This window comes from Tarenaya hassleriana, unplaced genomic scaffold (genome assembly GCF_000463585.1).
Source record: "Tarenaya hassleriana unplaced genomic scaffold, ASM46358v1 Cleome42, whole genome shotgun sequence".
In the NCBI taxonomy this organism is placed as follows: domain Eukaryota; kingdom Viridiplantae; phylum Streptophyta; class Magnoliopsida; order Brassicales; family Cleomaceae; genus Tarenaya; species Tarenaya hassleriana.
Window position 1 is genome coordinate 696,164 of NW_010966986.1, and position 16,976 is coordinate 713,139.

The 16,976-nt window shown below is 33.1% G+C and overlaps 4 protein-coding genes across 7 annotated transcripts; 1 reads left to right on the forward strand and 3 right to left on the reverse strand.

Annotated features, from left to right (window-relative positions):
• Positions 1-563: 563 nt before the first annotated feature.
• Positions 564-4,300, reverse strand: LOC104825084 (MADS-box protein AGL72-like). The gene is made up of 8 exons (XM_010557337.1): positions 4,214-4,300; positions 3,622-3,806; positions 2,263-2,344; positions 2,015-2,076; positions 1,811-1,910; positions 1,507-1,548; positions 1,354-1,395; positions 564-847 (listed from the first exon to the last, which is right to left on the reverse strand). Exons 2-8 carry the CDS (start codon positions 3,801-3,803, stop codon positions 713-715), a joined length of 645 nt encoding a protein of 214 aa, XP_010555639.1. The 5' UTR covers positions 3,804-3,806; positions 4,214-4,300; the 3' UTR covers positions 564-712.
• Positions 4,301-7,617: 3,317 nt separating this feature from the next.
• Positions 7,618-9,711, forward strand: LOC104825086. Of its 4 annotated transcripts, none has more exons than XM_010557339.2 (5): positions 7,618-7,776; positions 8,410-8,657; positions 8,997-9,231; positions 9,292-9,395; positions 9,536-9,711. In XM_010557339.2, the coding sequence occupies exons 1-5, from the start codon at positions 7,639-7,641 to the stop codon at positions 9,636-9,638; spliced, it is 828 nt and encodes a 275-aa protein (XP_010555641.1). In that variant the 5' UTR covers positions 7,618-7,638; the 3' UTR covers positions 9,639-9,711. The 4 variants fall into 4 exon arrangements, with proteins under 4 accessions (XP_010555641.1, XP_010555642.1, XP_010555643.1 ...); XM_010557340.2 differs by having other exon boundaries at positions 7,622-7,776; positions 9,307-9,395; XM_010557342.2 differs by lacking the exon at positions 7,618-7,776 and adding an exon at positions 7,797-7,908.
• LOC104825085 (peroxidase 66) lies at positions 9,650-11,165 on the reverse strand. The gene is made up of 3 exons (XM_010557338.1): positions 10,856-11,165; positions 10,437-10,625; positions 9,650-10,353 (listed from the first exon to the last, which is right to left on the reverse strand). The coding sequence occupies exons 1-3, from the start codon at positions 11,066-11,068 to the stop codon at positions 9,790-9,792; spliced, it is 966 nt and encodes a 321-aa protein (XP_010555640.1). The 5' UTR covers positions 11,069-11,165; the 3' UTR covers positions 9,650-9,789.
• A 1,873-nt stretch (positions 11,166-13,038) lies between these two features.
• Positions 13,039-16,703, reverse strand: LOC104825088 (protein HOTHEAD-like). The gene is made up of 5 exons (XM_010557343.1): positions 16,565-16,703; positions 15,709-16,353; positions 14,476-14,873; positions 13,460-14,013; positions 13,039-13,311 (listed from the first exon to the last, which is right to left on the reverse strand). The coding sequence occupies exons 1-5, from the start codon at positions 16,644-16,646 to the stop codon at positions 13,251-13,253; spliced, it is 1,740 nt and encodes a 579-aa protein (XP_010555645.1). The 5' UTR covers positions 16,647-16,703; the 3' UTR covers positions 13,039-13,250.
• Positions 16,704-16,976: the final 273 nt, after the last annotated feature.

Consider the following 16,976-nt stretch of genomic DNA (forward strand, 5'->3'; position numbering starts at 1 on the left):
TATGCCGAAGACGGGTGCAGCGGGGGTAGGAACCCAGACTGCGGGTTATATATATATTGTAGTTATGTGTATATATGTTTTATTAATTATAAATAATTTTATTTTTAATATATATATATATATATATATATTTATTTATTTATATATATATGTGAATTTATATGCATATATTAATTTAAATACATGTAGATGAATATTTGGATATTTAATAATATTTTTGAATGATGAGTGAGCAGTTTTTTGCTGAGTCAACAGTTTTTTTTTGCTGAGTCCGTAGTTTTTTGTTGAGTCAGCAGTTGGGTTTATTTGATTTGGAAAAAATTTAAAAGGCTAGGTATTTATATGGGAGTTTTGAAAAGTTTAGGTATTTATATGACAATTTTATAGTTCAGGTATTTATTTGGAATTTTTGTAAAAATTCGGGTATTTTTATGTGATTATCTCTTTTTTTTTACAAGAAGTGTATAAAATATAATAAATTGGTTGATATATAAAAATCATTCAATCTCGTATGTTAATTTTTTAATTAACAATATACAAGAGAACGAACCAAACTTGGCGAAGATGACATTGTATCACATTATTTTTCCGTTTTATACAATATATATACATACATACATATATATATATATATATTGGAAGAGAGAGAACATCCAAATTATTAATCGTAGAAACGACATCTCATAATTCAAACGATCGGTCGGGGAGAATCTCACAGTCGATTCTCCGGCAAGCCGATGAACAGATCGGTTTCGACCTCCGGTGTCCGTCGGCCTCCTCCACAGCCGGTGGCTGCAGCTTTATCCCTTTGTTCGGTCTCGAACATCGTCCATCGCCCTTCTCCATACTGATAAGAAAATATATATAACATTCGTCATATTCGCTATATAATGCTATATATTTTCCATTATTAGACGTGAACATATTATATATATATATATACGTACACACATTGTGTATATCCATGATACCCATCATCATTTTCATATACAAGTAAACACAACAGAGGAAAAAAAGTAATCAATTAGCGTAGCAAATTAAAAATAAAAAATAAGTATCAAACTAATTGTAGATAAATCAATTTGTGTGATTTATATTATATATGCATAGTATTTTATATACCTATGTTATATAAACATATACAAGGAATCAACATTCTCAACTCAAAACCATCATCAAAAAACAAGACTATGCTCTAATTCATCTTTGTTGATAATTTATATTTTGAATCCTTTGTCTGAGATCAGTTACACATACTTCCATATCGCTTCATATAAATTGAAGGTAAATATTAATATACTCGTACATATCTGTAATATAGTTTTACGTAAATGGAAATAAATAGAATCGTACCTTTATGCGTAGTCTTGCTCGCTCCTCCAAGAGCTCTCTTTCCTGCATTCGAAATGTACAAAAGATCGACAAAATCGCACGCCAAAACGCGAATCATCTAATGATAATTCTCGTATCTACGAACAAAAGACGAATAACTAAAACTGTTATCACCTTTGCCTTAAGTTTCTCCAGTTGATCTTCATATAACTGAGCCTACCAAATCAATAAACCGATACAAAGCTCAAAAAATAAGCAAAACAAAAGAAGAAGCAATGAAGATGAATCTTTGATGGTAAAGGGGTTGGCCTGAACTTTTAGTGTTTCATGAAAGCATTATAGTATGTGTCGTATATAGATAGATCAAGATGTGTGTGTATATATATATATATTAATAAATTAAACATCCTTATAGTCGTTATGGTTAGACGTACGCATAATTATGCCTAGCAATATGAAATGAATTCTTGTATGGTACCTTTCTTGATCTTACAATATGAAGGCTTTTCTCGATCTGGCTGGCGATCTCATGAAGTTCTTCCATGGAACACGAAGACAAATCTTGTCCCATCAGCTTCCTTAACATATCCAAGCGGACGGATTTACGTCCACACGGTTTTAAAAATCAAAACTTCCGACCGAATCTAGGAACCAATCGATCCATGCTAAAAAAGAAACAAACCGTTGATGAATTTCGAGGAGCTCAATCTTCTTCACCATTCCCACCATTTCTCCCCTTAGTTTCTGTATGTCCATACCAAATATACATAGAGTTACACAAAATAGGCCAAAGATCGAATTTTAACGATATATTCAGCTTATGAGTTATGACATAAATTTGTGATTTTTAGTACAGTTGAAGAGAAAATCGGTTAAACACTTAATCATGTAAGTAGATCAAGAATATAAATTAACGTTGATGGCGTGAACCTGAACGTATCGCTCTACGTCGAACGTCTCTGGTACAAACTCTTTCGTATACCTGCCATATCGTTGGACCGTTTTCTGCATGCTGAAATACATTTTTTCAATGATAAACGCTTTCATTAGTGCCATTTAGATAAAAGAAATCGGACCAAAGAGAGGACTATATATGTCAAAGATCATCTATACAGTTATTGATAAGATTTACACGATACAATACATGGATCTCATAATATTTTTCAAGATCCGATATATCTCAACAGACCATTGTCAAAAATGAGTGAATATATATGCATGTATAAACTGCCGTGGTCCACAACAACACCATGGTATAGATATGTATGTATATATACTTCTCTCGCTTGGCAACTCTCCTGTCATTCTTGCAATTAATAACAATTAATATGGACAGGTTCCCAATACATACATACACAGATAGTATGTGTAATGAATGAAGAACACTATAGGCATATTAACAAGTAATGGAATCATAAGTTTTCTCAATGATCACTGCATGAGAATCTATTCTGTATAATGCATCTATCACTTGGCAACTCTCAATGATTTCTTTGACATTGGATTTTGGTGGATACACAATGAATTAGATTTCTCAAGAAGATTGGTATATATGGAATGCAAAGAGGGACAAAGCAATTGGAACGTGAACACTATGAAACGTTAGATATTGATTTATATGAAAAAAGTTCGTTCAAGCTTATTCCATTATAGAAACATAACAGCATAAAGTATTTTATTTTGTGCTATTTTAATTTTTGAACGGTTTGAAATCAAGAGAAACCAAAAACACTCGAATATAATTTGTTTTTATTTTAATATTTTACCAAAAAATTGTTTGTCGTTTGAGCTCAGCAAGAGAGTTCCAATGTACTAGGTTCGGCGTTCAAAACGCTTTTGTCGCAAAACCCTATATCACTTGCTCGTGCTCGAAAAAACACCCACTGAGCAAAAGCCAAATTGCAACTTAGTAATCGAATTTGCATGTAATAATAATAAAAAATAAAACCCTTTTGATCAATTAATACATATGAGATTAGGTTTAATTCCCAGAATAGGGACAGATTCACATTGAGAATATAGGAAATAATTAAATTGAGATGTGAAAAGAAAAGGGGGAAAATCAATTTTAGCTGCAATAAACAACAAGTTAGGAAAATCTTTTACGTGTATCTTCGAAAATCTTTAGTACGATCTGGTCAGGAGAAATATGAATACGAAAACGTACGTGTATACGCACATACATATATACATACACCAAACATAAACAAGATCAAAGAAAGATGGATCATTTGTACGAAAAGATGAAAAAGTTTTGGGTTAAAAAAGAGGAAATTACGGTAATCTTACTCGGAGCTAGAGAATTCGTATAGTCTTCCTTTCTGGGAGAAGACGATGACGGCAACTTCTGCATCGCACAGGACTGAGAGTTCATGAGCCTTCTTCAAGAGACCGTTTCTACGCTTCGAGAAGGTCACCTGTCTGCTCGTCACGTTTTCGATTCTTTTTATCTCGATCTTTCCTCTCACCATCTCCTGCAAATTTTTCCGAGAAAATTCGATTTGAAACCCTAATTGACCTGAAAAACTTTCTTGGTGGGAGAAACTGAGAGTCGGAGGGATTTTAAGACAACGCCGGAAAACGGTTGCCGGAGAAAAAGAAAAACGAGAACCCGAGATTCCAAGATTAGATCAGTTGGACCCAGAAGTCAAAGATGGAAACTTTCCCGGAAAATGTAGCAAAATCAGGGAAAGTAATGAAAACCCAGATAACCCTCTTGCTGGATTTGTCAAGATTTACCTCAAAATCAACACACTCACCAAGAAAACCCCATTAGAGAAAGATCAAGAATGAAAACTAAAGGAAATTAAGAAAACGATGAGAAACCCTAGAGATCAGAATCTTGATACAAAAGAGGAGTAGAGTCTCTTGGCGTGTTTACCTCTGTGTGTGCATAAGCCACAAACCCTAAATCTTTCCCTGCTTCCGCCTCTATGATTTATCGGACGAAAATGGAAAAATAAAAAAGAAAGGAACTGTGTTACTTTGGTGATGTTTTTTCTATTACCCCACAAAACAGGAAGAGAGAAGAAAAAAAAGAATCAAAGAAGGTATTGATTATGGAATAAAAAAACAGATCGAAATAAAATACTACCAAATACAATTTTTGTGACAGAAAATGTCTTTGAGTTTTTATCTTTTTTTGGTAAAATTAAGAATAGATATCTCTAAAGGAAAGTAAGAGGCCAACACTAAAACAGAAAAATAAAATAAAATAAAATAAGTAAATCTTGCTCCACTTAGTTATTATTTTATTTGTTACATATATTCTGCTCCTTTCAATTTCCTGCAGTAACATAATTATTTAACTGCAGTAAAACTAAACAAAAAATTGAACTTATATTTGTTGAGTTAAACTTGATTTTAGGTTAAGTTTTTATTTTAGATCAATTCCTTTTTGGAAAAGTTTAGTTTAGATCATTGATAAAAAATCAATAAATTAGATCAAATTCAAAATAATTTAGGATCAAATTTCTAAAAAAATATAGAAAAAAATCTAGAGATTTCATTAGAAAATTTTAGATATTATGAGAAAATATGTAGATATTCTGATAGAAAATATATATTAGAACAATTTATTTAAAATCTTTATATTAATACTATGGGATTATAAATATATAATTGTTTTTCCAATTTCCTGCTAATATTTTTTGTAATTTTTCGAGTTTTCTTTGAATTGCGTGGTCTAGCAGTGACAATTTTTTTAATTTCTTCTTATAATGTTATTCATTATATGGTTGAAATAATCGAGAAAAACTTAAAGCGAAAAAAAAATTGAATTGGTATGATTTATTATTAACTACTCAAATTCCGTTAGGTTTATTTTATATATAACCAATCGAAAGTATCATCAATAAATTTTATTTTATTTTACTTTTATCAATAATCTCCTATTTGTGTGAAAAAGGAGAAATAGAATAACCCAACAAAACATACCAAAATTTTTCGGTAAAAAAAAAATGTTTCAGAGAAAAACATAACGATTCTTTTTTTTTTCACATAACAGATGCTCCAGATGAGGACTATGAACACAAGATTGTTTTGGACTGCTTAAAATTGTTTAACAAAAGATTACGAAATTTTGTAATCAAGCAAAAAATGCATACATGTTTTTATACATATATTTTTTTTACCACAAAACAATAAATAAAATTTATAACCGAATATTATATTTTCCGAAATTGTAACATCGATGAATAAAATGAGATGAGAAAAATTCAAGATATTATTATAGATAGGCGCATATAAATTAGACAGATGAGTCTGACCGGTAAGAGAATAGTATCTTTGATTGGCGCGTCGACATCATCGTACAATGACGTGCACTAAAAACCAATCAAATTTCGCCACGTTGATTCCTCTTCGTCCAATCACAGTCCACTTCTGTCCTTCCACTGCGTCGTCTTCTCGTTTATGTTAAAATTTTTAACCTTTTTCTTTTATGCGTTTATGCTAGTTTAGATAATAATTTCGGTGTTTTTTTTGTTTAAAATGCTAGTAAAAAAATTTGAAATATATATTCTTTTCATGGATTTTTTTATTTACAGTGATGGCTATTTCCATAAACAACAGCCTCATATATATACCCATATATATATATATATATACGTGTGTTAAATACAAATTGTATATCTTTCAATTCAACCTTGAAAATATAAAAAATCCAGGTCGAACGGCGGTGTGTATGTAGCTTTATATATATACATATATTTAGGTGAAGGTATTATTCTTTTGAATCGATTTCTTGATATTTGATATTCCTAATATAAAAAAGGAGAACAAATACAGAAGGAGGGAAATGCTGTTCTTACTTTTCTATAAAATTAACTTTTTGGTATCTTTAATATAATAAAAGTAATATATAATCATCGTTGTTATTTTTTGGGTAATCATATAAAAATACCCAAATTTTTATAAAAATCCCAAATAAATACCCGAACTATAAAATTGTCATATAAATACATGAACTTTTCAAAACTCCCACATAACTACCCACACTTTTAATTTTTTTTCCAAATCAAACAAGCAACTACTGACTCAGCAAAAAGATGCTGACTCAGCAAAAAAAAACTGATGACTCATCAAGCAGTAAACTGCTGACTCGTCATTCAAAAATATTATTAAATGTTCAAATATTCATCTACATGTATTTAAATTAATATATGCATATAAATTCACATATATATACAAATATATATATATAATAAAAATAAAAATATTTATAATTAATAAAACACATATACACATAACTATAATATATATATATATATCATTACTAATGCATATATATTACAATAAAAATAATTATAATTAAATTTATTATTAAAAATAATAATAATGCATAAAAATAATTATATATATATATATTATGTAAATATATTAGTATTTTAAAATAATAATAATGCATTATTATTTTTAATAATTAAATTTATTTTTAGTATATATATTACTAATGTATATATATTAAAATAAAAATAATTATAATTATATATATATAATAATGCATTATTATTATTATTTTAAAATACTTATTAAAAATAATAATGCATTATTATTATTTTTATTTTATATGTGTTTTATTAATTATAAATAATTTTATTTTTAATATATATATATATATATATTTGTATATATATATGAATTTATATGTATATATTAATTTAAATACATGTAGATGAATATTTGGATATTTAGTAATATTTTTGAATGCTGTGTCAACAGTTTTTTGCTGAGTCAGCAGTTGCGTTTGTTTGATTTGGAAAAAATTTAAAAGTTTGGGTATTTATCTGGGAGTTTTGAAAAGTTCAGATATTTATATGACAATTTTATAGTTCGGATATTTATCTGGGATTTTTGTAAAAGTTCGGATATTTTTACGCGATTATCCCTTATTTTTTAGATTTTTTTTGTAAAAGAATAATTTTTTAAAAAAAAGTAGTATACAAGAGACCACCTATACATATACTAGACACTATAAGTATCAAGCCTATTTAAACAAATATTATAAATCAAAAGAAATAAATTCTTCAGATGAGATTAGGTGGAGAAAATGAAAATTTTGATTTAAAAAAAGGAAAAGGAGTTTATTGAAAATGAAAACAATTGAACGTTATGAAAATATATTAGCTTTATTGATATTAATTTTCTAAATATATAATATTAATAATAATAAATAAGGTTTGTAATCGTAAAAATATTCATTGTAACTTTAAAAGTATATAATATTACTTGTGATTCATTATTTTATTTCTGCTTATGTCTAGATATCACAATTTATAAACATATTGTTAGTCATTATACTTTGCAATGTCGAAAGCAGAAGAACAAACAAGGAAGAAGAGGAAGATGGGAGACGGAAGAGAATCAGATGCGACCAAATGGCCGAAGATCAAACCCAAACAGAATCTCAAAGTCTCTTATCTCAAAAATCACGATCTCTTCACGGTACGTCTCTCCCCAATCCTCACGCTGTTTGATTCTTCCCATTGCGCTCGTCTGGTTTGTTTTCTTTTGGGTTTCCGTCACGATTCAATGCGATCAATTGTTTTAGGGTTTCGTTTGCTGCATCGATTCTGCGTAATTCTCGAAACCCAGTTGTAAATTTTGCAATCTATATCGGTATCTGCTGATGGGTTCTTATAATTTCAGTGTGAGAAAGCGAATTTTGATTGTTTTAAGGTAGAGACTGTTTTTGCTTTGCAAGATGTAATCGACGTGTGTAAATTTTCTGCCTAAGTGTGAAATTGATTTGGACCAGTCGAACTATTGGATTCTTTTCTGCTTTGTTTATGCCCAACTCTCGAAGAACTATTGAATTCTTCGAGCCAGTCTTGTCATCCGAGTTACTGATATGCCAAATTTGCTGCTGCTTGTGTAAGGATTTGACCAGTGAGTCACCGAGTTTTGTTTGATATCTCTGATCATCATTCATCATTTTCTGTGTTTTCAATGATTAGGGTTCATGTGCGTATTATGTTTGGAACCAATTATGTTAACCGAGTGATGATTTCACGGAGTGAAGCAATATTAAAGGATTCAGTAGCTCGATTGAGAGTTATAACAGGGTTGCGATTTCAGGTGCAAAACTATTTCACTTCCGATGAATCGAAGGCCTTTGTTAAAATTGCCGAGTCTATGGGTTTTACTCACCAAGGAAGTCTTGGCCCTGCCAAAGGTGAGGCTTATAGAGACAATGACCGAATCTCCGTGAATGATCCTGTTCTTGCGGATACGATTTGGCAATCCGGGCTTTCCAAATTGTTTTCCGATATCAAGATTAAGGGGAAGATCGCTGTTGGCTTGAATCCAAATATCAGATTTTACAGGTTAATCTAGTTTCTGCTCCTTAAATTTTACCCCAAAGTATGATATTTTCATTTTTCTCGCCTGGAATTAAGACGGATGTCAAACCTGTTAGGTTAGCTCTGAGTCTAATAATTGTTATTACCATACTTATGAGATTGAAGGTTTAAGTTCTGTGAAAATGTAAAAGTCTTTTGTCTTGATCTTGATACCCTTCTCCAATGCAACTTGATCTGTTTCTTTATGCCACTATGTACACAAGGGGACAACATCGTATACTTTGTTCGCCCCATGAGATCAAATTCCTAAATTTTCTTGCACATTGTGAGGATTGGATTACAGAATCTTGTCCGAATTTGCAGGTACAGTGCTGGCCAACGTTTTGGTCGTCACATCGATGAAAGCGTCGATCTTGGAGATGGAAAGGAAACACATTACACGTTGTTGATATATCTGAGCGGCGGCGGCAACAACAACAACAACGGCCCGAAATCAAAATCCAGGAGCAAGTCAAGTGACTCCAATGATTCTTTACCACAGCCTTTAGTCGGTGGAGAGACCGTCTTTTACGGGTCAAGAAACAGTGTGGTAGCTGAGGTAAATTCCTGTCTTTATATTTTCACTTTCTTGAATGTATTTGCTGTATTCAGTGAATAGATTGATCCATTGCAGGTGGCTCCGGTGGAAGGTATGGCTCTGTTTCACATCCATGGAGACAAGTGTATGTTGCACGAAGCAAGAAACGTCTCGAAGGGCATCAAGTACGTTTTCCGCTCTGACGTAGTTTTCGCTTGAATCACATTATTCAAGTTTTGTTTCTCTTCTCACACTAATCACATTCATAGAACATGTTGTCACTGTCCTTTGACGTTGTGCTCATTGCTATTTACCGCTGGTCCAGCCTAGGACTCTTTATTCCGTTGGTGAACTGCGTGCCGTTTCTGTTCATGGAAAACGACACGCAGTTGATATCCATTTGGAGAAAACACCGTGGAGGCGTGTGAATACAAATGTCTCAAGCAAACCCAATAGAGAAGTATATTTTCATAACCGGCCATTATATTGGTCGGCTTTACATTATTATCCAAAATAATCAATAACCAAGTTTCGTATATAGAACTCTTCTCATGGTTCCAATTTTCTGAAAGATTTTACTTAATTGACGAAACGGCAATTAACTCTCACTTCTCCGACCTCTTTCACCCCGACGTTTCCGAGTTTCACCATCGAAGCTCCAAACTCTCTGAAAAACGCGGTTTTGTCCCGTGCGAATGTCTCGACGATCCACTTTGTCCTAAGATCGCCGAGAAGTGCCTGGTCCGAGCCGAACACCCCTTTCCCTGCCAATATCTGTTTGTAGTAGTCATTGTCGAAAACCGAAGAAGTGGAATCCAAGAACTGCCCTGCGTTCTTGTCTCGCTTTAGTTTCGGGCAATTCTTTCTCAGAGTTTGGGCGAAATTCTCGTTCATTGAAGGGTCGATGTCGTGGAGAGAACTGAAGTTTTGAAGACGGGATTCAAAGGAAGAACAATGAGAAAACCCTAACGTGTGCCCTCCCGAGAGTGTAACCATGTCTTTAATCCCTAAGCCTCTCGCGCCAAAGCTTTGGATCAGTTGGGAAACGTTGAAAGTCGGAGCAGGAAGATTGATCGTCTCGTTGGCTCGGGAAATTCTTCCGTCTTTCCGTCCTTTGAGTACATTCCAATAGGGACCTCCGGACTAAAGAGAAGAGAAGATTTCAGGACAAAACATAAAGATCAGTTAACGTTTCGAATTTTGTGTCTATGGATTCACTCACTCACCAATGTGACCACATCTCTTGCTGCGATAGCTATTATATCGGCACAAGACACCTTCCGAGGACATGCTTTTTCGAGCTTAGTTTTGGCATCATCGATCACGTAAAATGCCCGGACCGAGATGTTTGGAGGGCCATCCTTCTCGGCTTGGTTAGTCCGAGTCGAGTCCAGTAGAAGCGATGCATCACAACCCTACATTAACCCAGAAAAAAAAAACAAATTAAACAGTCGGCCGAATCATTATACACATGTAAATATATAACATTTTCTTATTAGACTAATTAAAACTCTATGTGTGTGTATATATATATACATTGACATTTTCACAAATTCATATTATCAGGAGACGTTAGACTTTATTCTTCATCGATTCGTCGTTTATTTTTTCACGTAAAAAAAAGGAGGAAAAAAAAAGAGCGTACCCGGATAAAGCAGTCGTGGAAGAACATACGAAGGATGCGAGCAGGGACCTTAGGATCATGCAATGTCGCGTTTCGAACGGTTTCGAGAACGATTTTCTCCGCGGCGGGACACAATCTATCGTAGTAACGAGCGTCGAGGCTGGCCTCGGATGGATTAAGCATCGCCAATACGACGAAAATTATCGAAGAGACGAGATTTGTCGAGAATGACATCCTCGACGTTTTAAGCCAAGGAAAGTGCGCAAACTAGCTAGGGTTTGTAGAAGTTGTGTGTTGAGGAGAGGATGAAGAACAAAGGAAACGTACTATTAATTGGTTTATTTATATGCAGAGAAAATGTTAAGAAGACTGCGAACCAAATATTTCTAGAAATGTGAATTCGTATAATATATGCTTTAAAGTCACTCAAATCGTTAGAACAGACATGAATATATTCGCGAGTTATATACTATTTGATATATGGTCGTACTTTGAGTCTAAGCATAAAGTTATGTACTAGCATGTGTCCGTGCCACGCTGGATTGAATGAATTGAATTCCGAATAGAAAATTCTATTACCTGATGAATTTAATTTTTTTATCGAAAATATAATATTTGAGACGCGAGATTTATTAATTAGATATAAATAGTGGTGGGTCTAATTTTTTTTACGATAATTATGAAAGATAAAAATTTAAATAATAACACGTGCCCCCGTGTATTATGTATGTACAAGTATCAAATATTGTGTACATGAACTAAAATCAGAAATAATTTTCGTATTTGATTAAACTCTGAGATTATTTTCTTTTTACGTAATTGAATTTTACGTATCACAGAAATATTCATATTTATTATAAACATAAACACTGAAACTTGAGATACGAAGACTTGATCAATATAAATAAATTATCGAATCTTCATAAAATTTTTTTAATAAAATTCATAATAGAATAGAATTTTTTTAATATACGATGTGTATTAACCGTGTAGATTAAACATAAAGATATGAAATTCGGAGGCGACTGTTGGGTTATATATAACTATCAGGGTTTGGTTCAATGCTGAGGCGTACGGTTGGTGAAGCATTTTGTTGTACTTTTACATAAATTTATATACACATATATATGTATACATGTATGTATGTAAGTATGCATATCGCCCTCACGAGAAGATTATTAAATTCATTTTTACGCGTCTTCCATCACGACTTCATCCGCAGCTCTGATTTTGTTCCAAATTTATAAAAGAAAAGAAACGTCCATTTCAGGAAAGACTTAAGTGTTGATATTATTAACAATCTTACTCAATCAAATAATATTTAATTGCATTTATATTGAACTACCCAACAAATTGATTGAATATGACTTTTATTAAACCAAATTAATTAAATATGAAAATAATCTAAAAAATAGAACCAGAATAAAAATCTTTTAAAAAATATTTTTAAAATAAAATTGGATTAACCGAAAAAAAACTAACATAAAAAAATTGAAAGAATATAAATTCTTCGAAACATAAAAACCTGGAGAAAAAAAAATGACCGAATTAAAACCGAAACATAACTCGAAAATGATAATTTCTAATTACAACGGCACAAAAAAATGGTATAGATTTTTTCTTTATTTGCCCTTTTTTACACCTGTTTTTCTTTTATATTTTAGTTTTAATATACATTTGATTCTGATACACCTCATAATGTATATTCAACTCCAGCTGTTAAAGTTTTAATTTCGAATGGCATATGTATTGGTTGGATGGGAAAAAAAAAAGGAAAAAGAACCACACGAAAGGAGTATGAATGTGCATGTTTATAAGAAAAGGTTTATTTCTTAAAGAAAATTTTCTAATGATATATTCAAAAGTGAAAAAAGAAAAACTATGATATACTTTATTATTATTATTATTATTATTATTATTATTATTATTATTATTATTTTCGATAGAGAGGAATTGGCAACTACTTTTACAAAAAAAAAAAAAAAAAAAGGAATTGGCATTCTAAATGCTTCGTAGGATATAGTTGACAAACAAAGAAAACAGGAAAAACATCTTTAATTAGCGGCTATCTGAAACATTATGGGTATTGGGTTGGAGATGACCGATTTCGAATATGAATAGTTCGGATTCTATGGTTTGGATTTCGATTTTGAATCCGTTATCGATAATATACCTAAGTTTGATATATGGCCCGTGTCACCATATATATAATATATATGCTACGTGCGCACATTATATATCCTTAAGTTTTCCGATTTCATCGTTATTTTCATATATCGGAAAACAGTACGTAAAAGCTTATATGCATGCATGCATACACCGTTACGTTTGGATAATACGTGGATGAAAACGATTACAAACACCGAGATTGTTTATTTCTTTAGTTAGGAAAGTGAACCTCATTCTTTGCTCCTCCTTATGGCTCTTCCTCTTTGTCGGAACCCGCTCTCTCTCGAAGTATCATCTGGCCCATGTACCTGCACAAGAACTCGGAGGAATCTACCATTATAATAATTCTCAGACAACAGCAATAGAGTTGTGTTTATTTGTATTAGAGATAATTATGAATATAGATATACTTGTAATTTTCATTATTTTGTATATATATGATTGTGATTATGTTACCTTCCGAGCATCATGACTGTGGCTTGAGGATTAGTCCCCGGAGATTTAAGAAACGTGGATCCATCGATGACTCTCAAAGCGTCGACACCGAAAACCCTATAGTTCTTGTCGACAACTTTTCCAACTTGACAACCTCCATGGTAATGCCAAATCGTCGTCACGGTATCGATACAAAACTGCTCAAGATCGAACGCTGCAGTCACATGTCTCGGCCTCAGATTGGTCGGAACACTCAGCATCAGTTCCAATAACTTCGGAACAGACATGTCCGGATACCGAAACTTCGAGAATGCAGTCGTTTGGATCACTTTGATGATCGTGCTAAGCCCTTGAATACACTTCCTCAGATCCTCTGGTTCTTGGAAGTAGTTGAATCTGACAGAAGGGTTGTCTTCTGGTTTCGTGGTCCGAAGCTCCAAATGTCCTCTCGACATTGGTCCCGAGACTTTCTGCATGATCACACCTGCTCTTGTCGTTACATTCAAGAGAGAATCCATGGATCCGAGTTTGTCTTCTATGGATTGGGTCGAAAATGTTGTAGGGTTAAGATTTGTCTGCAAAATGCATGAAGCATGCAATTTATTATATATATATACGTTTCGTTGTAACTTATAACATGTAATACAGATCATAAAAAGAAAAAAATTACTAAACGTCATATGGACTAGCTACTCGTCTTCTCCTATATTGGTTCTCCAAATTAGACTAAATGGAAATGAAGTATTCAAATTTAAGATCGACGGAGAGAGAATATATATATATATTGGTTTTATGAATATTCACAATTTATCTTTTATAAAAAAAATGATCCATATATATGCCATTATTTCATACATACACAGACTTTAAAAAGATCAGGTGTCCATATTTAGATGGTATTCGAACTTATTGCTATTTATCCACAGAAGACCCATCTAAACTAATCTGATCGAAACGGTATCGATACCTACACACACACACATATGTATATAACATATATATATAGATATAGATATAGATATATATAACGCTTGTACCTCGTTGAGAAGATCCAAGAGTCCTTCAAAGAACTTCCGAGTCGGACCATAGGACAAGCTCAAGCCGCTCGCAGCTTCGATGTAACTATCAAACTCGGTAATACCAACGACTTGCACGAGGGACACTTCCACGGGCAAAGGAGAAGGTATGAAGAGTGCGTTCATGGGGTTGTCTCCCATCCCCTGCCCCACCATCGGCTGATCGACCAATGGCTCAATGCCACGTGTCAAGAGGTGGGCCACCGGGCCGACACCACTGAGCATCAGCAACTGGGGGCTACCGATGGCCCCGGCCGAGAGGATGATGTCGTTGAGGGAGTTGTCCGCCAGCTCAGCCTTGTGGACCACTCCGTTCGTGTCCTGAAATATCACTCCGTTGGCTCTCGGTCTTGGCTTATCTGTCCGAAAAATCCATATTTTTAATTAAGAATTTTAAATTTTTAAATGATTTTGAGCACATTAAGTTTAGATTATATTGTGTTACCGTAATCAGTTGTTTGGTTCATTAGTTATATCAACAGGTTTGATTACAGAAACAATATGATAAACTAATTGTTGAAATAGTTTTATTAGTCTAATGATATCGAATTTCTGAATATCGGAAAAATAATTCTGAATCTAGTATTGTAACATAGGAGTGAATAAATTATATATTAACAGTCTAATCCATAGTTTTGGATCAACATAAATGTAGAAAAAAATTATTCTCACAATATTGGTGTAAAAATTCGATACTCCCTCAATTTTTAAATAATTATCATTTTAGATTTCACAATTTTTAACAAAATATAAAGAAAAAGTCATACAACATTGTCAATTCATATTTACATTAGTATTATATTAAAATTAGATATTTTAATTATGGATAAATTTGAAAAAATTACTAAAAATTAAAACATTTTTTTTCTCTAAAATGACATCTATTTAGAAAGGGAACTAAGGGAATAAGAGATGCCTAAACTAGAGGTTATAACTTTTAATTTATTAAAAATTTATTTCCTTTAATTTTCAATTCCGTCCATTATAAAAAATGTAAATAACAAAATGGTATCTAGGTATTAATTAATCCCTATTTTTTTTTCAAAATAAAAATTAGATCTTTCAGGTTCTTAATTTTTAATTAAATGACAAATTTGACCTATAAAAAAATTACTCACAATACACATCTAAATCAATTAAAGAATTGATCTTATGGTTATTGAAAATAATGGCACCTCTACTATCTATTATTACCTTGGGTGGTGGTGAAGAGGATCTTATGAACAGAAGCATGCAAGTAGACGACAAGTCTCATGGGATCAGCGTACTCCAATAAGTCCGCAGCCGTGTGTCTGTGTCCGGACCGATCAAAGATGGTCCCACCGATCTTCGTCCCGTATATATGTTCGTACGTGAACCCGTTGTACGGAACCACCCCCGCCTCCACCAAGCCATCCCTCACCGCTGACTGCCACGTCATCACCGGCGGCTCGAACGCTACTTTTCTCTCAACCCACTCATAAGCGGCCTCCACCTCCTCCTCGTCCCACTCGGCCTCCCTCACGTAATCCTCGCTTGCGCGCGTGTAGAACCCGGCGTTGAGCACCGACCCTCCTCCAAGCACGCGCGCGCGCGTGTTGTACACGCCATCCTCCGATACGAAGAGCTGCGACCAGGAGCCCGGTGTGATCTCCAAGAGCGTGGTCGTGAAACTGTCCATGTCCGTGGCCTTCGGGTCCTCGTAGGGCGAGCCACCACGCTCGAGGACCAAAACGGTGGCGTTTTGGGAGAGAGTGGCGGCCAAGGCACAACCGGAGGTCCCTCCCCCGATGACTATGTAGTCGTAGCTGGAGACCGCCGGTGCTAATGATGCATCTTTCATGAATCTGTAATACGGACCTACGCAATACATATATATATATCAAAATATAACAGATTATCACTATGTATGTATATATTATACCAAGAATCTTGTTTATCGACTTCATGCGAAGATCAGTGAGTTCATGTCTGGACCGTATGTCCCGACCTGATTATATAATTCATTCGAGAAAAATATGATTGGATCATCATAATATATATATATATATAGAGGGAATTAGGGGTTTACCTCTTTGTGAGTAACATGATCCATGAAAGATGAAGGTTGCGAGAACAAGAAGATGAACGAATCTGAAAATGCGGAGGGCCATTATTTTAGTTTGGCAAGAACTCTTTGGATGTGCGATATATATTTGAATTGAAGAATTAATTAAAGACTATAGTTTTTATGCCCCTTTATATATACTTCCTCCGTTTCTAAATAATTTTCGTTTTAAAAATTTTCACACTTTAAAAAATTATAAAAAATGTTTTATATACCCTTATTTAATATTGTTACTAATCTTATAAATAATAATTTATTGAAATTGCAATAGTTTGAGTTAATGATAAAATTGAGAATTATTTTAAAAAATTGTCTAGAAAAAGTAGAATAATATGTATTTAGAAACAAAAATAAATGTATCAAACGTAAATTATTG